The following is an 8,879-nucleotide window of genomic DNA, read 5'->3' as shown; positions in this document are numbered from 1 at the left end:
GGGGTAAAAAACTTCTTTGATAGCCCATACTTTCTTTAATTTCATCACCTTCTCCCTCACCGCATCCGCATGCTCTTTCAACAATCGCCGAGGAGGTTGTTTCTTTGGTGTCACGGCCGGACTAATATTAAGATGGTGGCAAATGAAATTCGGATCGACCCCCCGGAGCCTCGTAGGCGTCCCATGCAAACACATCCACATTTTTTCTGAGAAAATCAATCAGCTTTTCCTTCTCTTGGGGCGGCAGTTCCGAGCCGACCTGAAAAAATCTTTCTAGATCAGAGCCCACAAGAACTTTTTCCAAATCCTCACAACTTGCCTCCTCGGCAAGTCCTCCACTACCCGAGGCCAGGGTCGGGGTTGTTAATTGCTATAAGCCATTCTTCGCAGACGTAGAGGGCTTAGTACTCGGTCGTCGCGAGATGGCGAACACCATGCATTGCCGGGCCATGGCTTGGTCCCCCACCACTTCTTTGATCTGACCCTCCAACGGGTACTTCACCTTTTGGTGTAGGGTTAATGATACAACTCCTAGGGCATGAAGCCACGGTCTGGCTACAATGGCAGTGTAAGAATGACATTTATCGTGCCAATGAGCGGTCTCAATGTGCTTGGCCTTGCCTCGACGCTCGTCTGCTCCTGCCGTCCAACAGGATGATGCAAAAGGTGTCTCAGCTTTCCCTCTCGGATCAGCCGGTCCAAGTGATTTTTTAGATTTCTGCGGTCATCGGTGGTGTGGCCTGGTTCTTGGTGATATTCGCAATATAGGTTCTGGTTACGTTTCGCAGGGTCGCCTGCCATCTTACTTGGCCATTGAAAGAACGGTTCGTTCTTCACTTTCTCTAGGATCTTATGTAATGGTTCTCGGAACACAGCATGGACTGCTTGTGCCCCGATGGATCCAGACTGCTCCGAGTAATCCCTTATCGGCCGGTTACTGTTGTTAAAGCAGTCCGACCTGAAGTCCCTCCTTTCTTGAGGGACAACCTTCGCTTTGCCCTTTCCCGTCTGTTGGTCCTCTTCGACTCTCTTGTATTTGTCGATTCGATCCATGAGCTGGTGCACGCTGGTGACCAGTTTCCCAGTCAAGGACTTTCTTAAACCGTACTTTGTTGGCAGGCCCCTCTTGAATGTGTTGATGACGACATCATTGTAATTTCCCTGTATCTCGTTATACATCTCCCAATACCTATCCAAGTAGGCCTTCAGGGTCTCTCCTTCTCGCATGGATAAGGACAGGAGGGAATCTAAGGGCCGAGGAACCTTGCTACTCGTTATGAAGCGAGAACCAAAAGCCTGTGTTAGCTGCTTAAAGATTTATGGAGTTTGGCTTGAGGCTGTCAAACCATCTCATTGCCATGGGTCCCAAACTAAACGGAAACACTTTGCACATCAATGCCTCATCCCTGGAATGGACGGCCATCCTCTGGTTAAACTGGCTTACGTGCTCTATAGGGTTCGTCTGACCATTATATATGGCAAAAATGGGTTGGTGGAACTGCCTAGGAAGCTCAGCCCCCTCTATTCTACGCGTGAAGGGTGACTGAGAGATGCGGTCCAGGGCCTTACTCATGGCGTCGTTTGCTAGGCCCTTGTAAGACGGGCTTCTGTGGCCGCGTGTGTGAGATTGCTCTTCCTCATAGGAGAATGTTTCACTTGGCGGGGTTCTCTATCTTCGCCTGTACTCATTGTCCTCCTCATCGCTGGTGTCCGGACTAGGGGAAGGATGCCTTCGCTACGCTCGGCGCAACTTCTTCTTTAAGTCGTCGATTCCTTGCTGTAGAGCCCTGTTATCGTCCCGCTTTTGGGATGCGTGACCTTTCCCTTTAGAGTGACTTCTGCTCGTGTGGGATGTATTTACGCTACCCTCTCGTCGCTTGGCTTAATCTCTTTCCCATTCGAGCTTCAAAAAGTTGTCCTGCCGTTGGGAGTCTACGTGTTCGATTTGGCGCAGACCTAATCCTTCCATCTCTAACGGTCTCACTTGCTGAGGCACAAGTTCTTCCCACAGACGGCACCAATTGTAGGGTCACGATTCAGGGCCCAGGCCCAACAGGTAGGGGGTTCTGGCCCAAGGAGCCCGACATAATGAATTTATAGAGAGTGGGCTACAGAACTAGGCCTTAACGAAGTGTATACTAGCTAAAATTGGGCCATGCAACAATTGAAAGTAAGAATATCCCCTTCATGTCCATTAGATATTCAGTCTGAGGAGACGTGGAGGATATATATCGGTCCCTGCTCGAAGGCTATGGTTCTAGCACTATTCTTCTGTTCTTAAGTTCCTTCTTTTCTTCGTCCCCTTCTTCATGGGGACTCCCCTTTCTTATATAGTCCTCTTGAAGTCATCAGGGCTTTACACTTGTTGATCATCTGGACCTTCACTTGAGTGTCTGTCCCATCGGACATCCCCTCCATCTTTCTATGAGTTGTGGTAGCCAAAGCAACACTGTTCACAAGTCCTCTCAACATTAATGCGGCCAGAAAAGTAGCTGTCATACATTTAATATGGCAGCTGCAGCCTCACCCTTGGCATCCTACACTTTCTTCCTTCTTACAGGCTTGTGGGACTCATCCTTGTTACTAACACTTGTTGGGGTGGGTCCTTTTAGCAGGCAGAGTGCATGTTTGAGCCATATTTGGTACGTCCGAGGAGACATTTCTCCTCGGACCGCCTTTTAAACATCTTCAGGCCCATAAGAATTGGTCCGAGAGCCCTTTTGTCACCCACGTCTTCTCCTTAGACGTGGTCAAATTTCCCATACGGGACCCAAGACCCATTGTATGATATTGGGCCTTTGCGTCTACAGTTGTTTTTTTATATGCAATTTTAACCCTATTTTAATGCTTGAATATGTAAAGTGACTTTCAAATACAAAAGACAAATATTTAACAACAATAACAACAACAACAATAATAATAACTATTTTTTTTTTTTGTCTTAGCTATAATTTGCTATTAAGTTTGTTATATCATAATTAAGATACATATTTCACCAAAGTCATCAATTAGAGTTACCAAAAAAATACCATAATGTCAATGGTAATTATAACAAGTTTTTAGATTTTGACCAAAAAAAAAAAAAACTCATAATATGACTGATAATTATAACATTAGTAAGACTGATAATTATAACATTAGTAACAAAGAAAGTCCTACAATGGAAGAATCCCATGTATCAATGCTGTGATATTATTTTGAACCACTTTCATCTTAGGTTCATCTAAAGAAAATATCACATGTTATTTCATCGTAATAACCTCCCTCGCTACTTTCACATGTGTCTCGTCTAGAAAGCCCTTGTCCAAATACATTGTCTTCATGTGCTTTAATAAAATTATGAAGGACCATTGTAGTAATAATAATGCGTTCATGAATGCATATATCATAGTTGCGCATCTCTCAAAATTCTCCATTTATTCTTCCAAACACCAAAAGTTTGCTCTATGACAAAACAAAGTGATGAGTGGAGATAATTAAATTTCTTCTCTGAATTTTGTGGTGTTCAACCTTATTGAAAATTGGGGAGGTGGTACCTCTCCCCCTTAAATGGTGCAATGAATCCTTTCTTCATAGGGTACCTTGAATCAACAAGATAATATTTTCCTGCAAATGAGAATGTTTATTACATTAGCATTTTCATTACATAACACATGTTTTAATACATTAATTAAAATTCAGCAATACAAACCAAGTGAAAGTTTTGGAAAGTTGTCACTCTTATTATTGAGACAATTTAAAAGTATTCTTATGTCATATGCTAACCCTTTCCATCTAATACATGCAAATGTGAATTTCATGTCAAAATCACAAGCATACATTCAATTGATTATTGACTTCCCTTTCCTTCCTTTGTATGTATGTTGCTTATGAATTGATAAGACCACGAGAACATAAACCCTAGCAATCATACCAATGCAATTGTAATCATTGCCATAAAAATACCATGTGAAATTTACAACGTGTTTTCATCATAAAGATAAATTGAATAAAATTAAATCAAGATACCAAAATAACAAAGTACCTTGAAATGTGGCCAATATCTATTGGAATTGAGAATATGTTGTGGCACATTAGGAAATATCTTGTAACATAACATTGCCTAACAACGTAACTACCATTTTCATGTGTCGACTTATTTCTTACCCGAATGCTGAAATCTATTCTAAAGCATTCTATTACATATGCCATGACCAAGTACCACTAATATAATTGTCACATACTCTTCCAAGCGAACTCATTTGCTACCCTCATATCCATATTGAGTGCTCAATGTATTACACAATTCTTCAAAAACACGGCGTGATACTCTAAATACATTGTGACATTAATGCTCATTTCCATGAAAAATATACTGTACCCATTCATACCCTATTTATGCATTTGTATGTATTGGTACTTTGTTCATAGATGTCTCCATGTAAGCTATGACACTTGCATACCCAGCTAAATATATATGCTGCGTGTACAAGCTCATTTCCCTGCATATAGGTGGTAACATAAATCAAACTATACATATAAAAATTACTCAAGCAACAAAAGTTTATATTATTGTTAAAAGCCGGTAACACAAAACAACCTCAAAATATTTTTTAAACCTACCCATGTTTATAAAACTATTCCATGTTTTATAAAACTTCCCACTACCTCATGTACACAACCAAAACTATCCCATGTTCTTAAAATATTTTAAAAAAAAAAAAAAAAAAGTCTCATTGCATACGCAAAACATGTGATGAGGCTAGTTTATATTATTTTAATGAATTATATGTAAAAATAGAAACTGAAATGTTGGGTGAGTTATAAAATAAGATGGTAAATTAGATAAAATAAATTTTGAGAATGTAATTTATTTTACATTTTTGGATGCTAATGCTCTGAACACATTAATATATAGACACGTGGTCACGGTACACGAGTCCAACCCTTTCTTATGTATTAGAATTTTATGTAGGAGATTTCACGCACTTGGCGGCTTTGGAGAAAGTTTCTTATGTATTACAATTTTAACCTTTAAATATGAAAACGTTGCTTTTGAGAGGAGTGATATAAGATTTTATTTATTTATAAATCTTCTCTGATGCTTAAGACTTAAGAGCAATACAACATCTTGGAGATTAGATGATTTGAATTCTGTCAAATCGACATGCAATCATGGATCTGGAACCATGAGGCTAGATCTACATAGATCAGGGTCTAATTATTGGATATTATGCTAGATTTATACTCTCTTTTTTATTTTATTTTTCAAAATCTTAGATCTTGTACATTTATTTTTATGTTAGAACTCTTTTTCTTGTGTGTTTGTTTTTCTAAAAAAATAAAAAATAAAATAAAAATCTTTTGGAAATCCATGTAATTGTATAATTACAATTTATGTTTAATTTGTTCAAATTGAGTTTTATTCTTAATTAACTTGTTTCAAATTGTTTAAATCCACGTCTTTGTTATAATAATTACAATTATGTTTATTTTGTTCAAATTGAGTTTTATTATTAATTAACTTATTTCAAATTTTTGCTATACGTTTTTATTTTTTATGTGATTATACAACCGAACCTGGCGCTGAGCCAATGTCGGCAGGCCAAGGGCAAAGCTTGTTCCGAAGAGCTCTCACTCTTTTTCAATCCTTCACTTAGAGAAACTGTCAGGAGCTCACTCACTGAAATAAAAAAGGCCCAAGTCCATACTAATATTCAGTAATCATTTACAAAAACAGACAAACTCACTGGAAAAAATATTTCATCAAGCTACGATGAAGATCTGCTCAACAAAGATAGCAGAATGAATGTTATGCGACTTTAAGTGCGCCGGCTACTTATTGTGCACCGTTCAGTTATAGTACCCCTACCAGGGGTGCATCGACCACTATCTGTATGTTGTCTAATAAAGCCAATAACGGTACGATCTGGTAGCAAATCTGAAGAAGGATAGTATGAATATTTTAAAAAACAATACAAAGAAGACTAAATTAATTTACTTTGGAGATTTCTTATAATGGCTTAAATATGAATTTTTGGATTATAATTTTCGGGACACTACATGGAACACATTATATACAATTAGAAAAACAGATAAAAAAAATAGCTAATTTAATTTTCAATTCAAACAAATATCTATTTTTATTTTTAATTGAATAAAAATAAGCAACTTACTTGGTTAAATCTTTCGAAATCCTTCTGTTTCAAATTCCTGCAAAAGATTTCTCATTAGGGAATACCAATTAGAGGGTGAAAATGGCTTTAAACAAATCTTAAAAAAAAAAAAAACTTGAAGGAAGAAAGGATATCAATGCATGAAAAAAAAAATATCACTTTGGCAATATAAGCGGTTCAGCAACATGTGCTCGAAGTGCTTGAATGCCGCCAGCAAAGCCATAATGGTGCCGTTTTCTATGTCTTCTTCTCATGTATTGCTGGTACATATACACAAATCTAAGTCCATGAGATCGACAGAGACAAGCAGGGATAAGAATGGGCGTGACTGGAAGAAAGAGAGGCTTGGCCATGGTGCACAAAGAACAAGGCTGGCTTGGGAGATGAAAAGGGGAAGATGAGGGTTAGGGAAAAACAGTAAAGGAAAAAAGAAAAGGAAAACAAAAGAGGTAGGGAAAAACAGTAAGGAGAAACGAAGAAGAGGATGGATGCAGAGAATGAAGAATGTATGAGGGTATTTATAGGAGGGACGTACGTTTGATTTTATTTTATTTTTATTTTTTATGAAAGTATGTTTGACTATTTTTTTTTTTTTTTGAAGTAAAGTATGTTTGACTATTATTAGTGATGGATTTGAATTGTGAATCAAATAAGTTTTAAACTCTTATAGCATTTATATTAGGTCTTGTAAATTTCGTATATATTGGTAATATTTAGCATTATCCGGTCTTGCAAAGTCTTACTATTGCAAAAATATAAGATGGCACTATAGCAACTTGTAAAAGACTTAGGATCTGTTTAGATATTGTTTATTTTGCTGAAACTGAAAATTTATTGCTAAAAGTACTGTAGATATAGATAAAAGTTAACTGAAATAATACAATGAGAACCATGAATAATATCAAAAAGTGCAGTGAGGCCCATGAATAGTAACAAAAATAAGCTGAATAGTGAAATAATTTTCATTTTTCATTGGTATCCAAACAGCGGATTATACTGTATTTTACAGTGGTAAATGAGTATTTTTAATTATTTTTTATGAAAAGAAAGAGAGGGAAAGAATTAGTAAAATTAATATTTTAATAAATAGATAAAATCAATAAAAATTGAAACATTAAGTATATTATAAAATAGTATAACATACTTAATAAAATAACTTTTAAAACGATAAAATAGAATAATTCCAAAAAAGTGAACGTGAACGCTCTTAATTGATTTCAATGGTCTGGTAAAATATGACAAGTTAGTGCATACCCATTTGTGTGTACACAACACTAATTTAGAAGTTCTTATGGTTGGGAGTTGTGGTCAAAGTTCAACAAACAAAATTCATAATTTTTTTTATCTGCGAAAATTTTACTACTCACACGCCCGCAATTTCTTTATTACCCCCACTTAAATACACATGACTTTTGAGTGAGAGAGAGAGAGAGAGAGATGTCTGTAAGCATTTACAGAGGAAGAGTACTTTGGATCTGGAATGAGAGGATGGTACTTTGAGTGATGAATGAAGATAAATGAAAGTAAATGAAGGTTGGTGGCAGTGGGACAGAGTGAAAATAAATAAAGGTACGTGAACAAAATTAAAACATCAGGATTATCCACGCAAAAAAAAAAAAGGAAACTAAAACAGTGGGTGTATTCTTTTACTGGGTGGTGTTCTACTTCAAAACTTTAAAAATAAGGAAACTGTAGGGGTTGGGTAACGGTGAAGGGCCGTCAGGGTGATGTCAACTCAAGTGAAGGTTTGGTTTTTAAAACCAATTCTCTTTTCGGTTCTCTGTTCACTATGGTTTTTAAAACCATGGCGAAGACAATTAAAGATTGATTCGATCTAGAATTCTCTCTTATGTTCGTTTGTTTAAAAACAAATGAAGTTCAAATCTTAAATTTACGCTCAACGGTAAAATGAGTTAAACCCAAACATTATAATTTGTTTTTGAAAGTTCGTTAATATGAAGATTCGATTTTACTATATAATATTATATTTTTTATATATGCTTGTCTAGATAAATATTTATATAAATTTGAAATTTGATAGTATAAGTTTGTCAATAAATTTATATGATATTAAATTATTATTTATAAAACATTTTATTTGTAGTAAAAATTTATAGAATTGTGAAGATATAAAACATTTTAGTAATGGTTTCACAATATATAAGAAAATAATAATTTAATCAAATAGCTCGTGAACAAACTCGACCTTACTTGACAAGAAAATAAATCAAATTTAAACATAAAATCTTGTTTGATGATAAGCTTAAGCTTGACTCATGTTCAAAAAAAATTGAATAAATACTTTTGCACTTTTAAAACTCAGTTTAGCTAGACTCGGCTCATTTACAGTCCTATTTGTCAAAATAAAAAAGACATAGTTTAAAAACTGAAAATTTCATTAGATAGTATGTGTTTGAGACTAACTTATAAGCTAGCTTTTATGTACAATTTTTTGTTTGGTGAAATTATGTATAACTTTTCAAAAGTTAATTTTTGAAAAAACTTTTTCTCACTTTTATATACAATTTTTTTTTTTTTTTAAACTTCACATACAACAATCAACATCAGTTTAGAAAACAATCACTATTCATTTTTTTTTAATCCTTGAAATACCAAAAAAAAATATGAAATAAATAATATCGATATAAATTTACATATTTACTATAGTAAACTTGTAAATATATTATAATAATTGGGTAAATTTATTATAGTAACAATTATTAC

The 8,879-nt window shown here is 35.4% G+C and overlaps 2 protein-coding genes across 4 annotated transcripts; both read right to left on the bottom strand.

Moving 5' to 3' along the window:
• Positions 1 to 555: 555 nt before the first annotated feature.
• On the bottom strand, positions 556 to 1,227 carry LOC115964896. Its single transcript, XM_031084125.1, has one exon. The coding sequence runs from the start codon at positions 1,225 to 1,227 to the stop codon at positions 556 to 558; it is 672 nt and encodes a 223-aa protein (XP_030939985.1).
• Positions 1,228 to 3,174: 1,947 nt separating this feature from the next.
• On the bottom strand, positions 3,175 to 6,631 carry LOC115963066. Of its 3 annotated transcripts, none has more exons than XR_004085675.1 (4): positions 6,315 to 6,631; positions 6,156 to 6,192; positions 5,730 to 5,920; positions 3,175 to 4,481 (listed from the first exon to the last, which is right to left on the bottom strand). XR_004085675.1 is itself a non-coding variant. In XM_031081954.1 (4 exons), exons 1-4 carry the CDS (start codon positions 6,506 to 6,508, stop codon positions 3,571 to 3,573), a joined length of 378 nt encoding a protein of 125 aa, XP_030937814.1. In that variant the 5' UTR covers positions 6,509 to 6,631; the 3' UTR covers positions 3,175 to 3,570. The 3 variants fall into 3 exon arrangements, 2 of the variants coding, with proteins under 2 accessions (XP_030937814.1, XP_030937815.1); XM_031081954.1 differs by lacking the exon at positions 5,730 to 5,920 and having other exon boundaries at positions 3,175 to 3,606; positions 4,371 to 4,481; XM_031081955.1 differs by lacking the exon at positions 3,175 to 4,481 and having other exon boundaries at positions 5,302 to 5,920.
• Between the last annotated feature and the right edge of the window lie 2,248 nt (positions 6,632 to 8,879).

Source organism: Quercus lobata, chromosome 10 (assembly GCF_001633185.2).
Source record: "Quercus lobata isolate SW786 chromosome 10, ValleyOak3.0 Primary Assembly, whole genome shotgun sequence".
In the NCBI taxonomy this organism is placed as follows: domain Eukaryota; kingdom Viridiplantae; phylum Streptophyta; class Magnoliopsida; order Fagales; family Fagaceae; genus Quercus; species Quercus lobata.
This window is presented reverse-complemented; position numbering and strand designations above follow the sequence as displayed.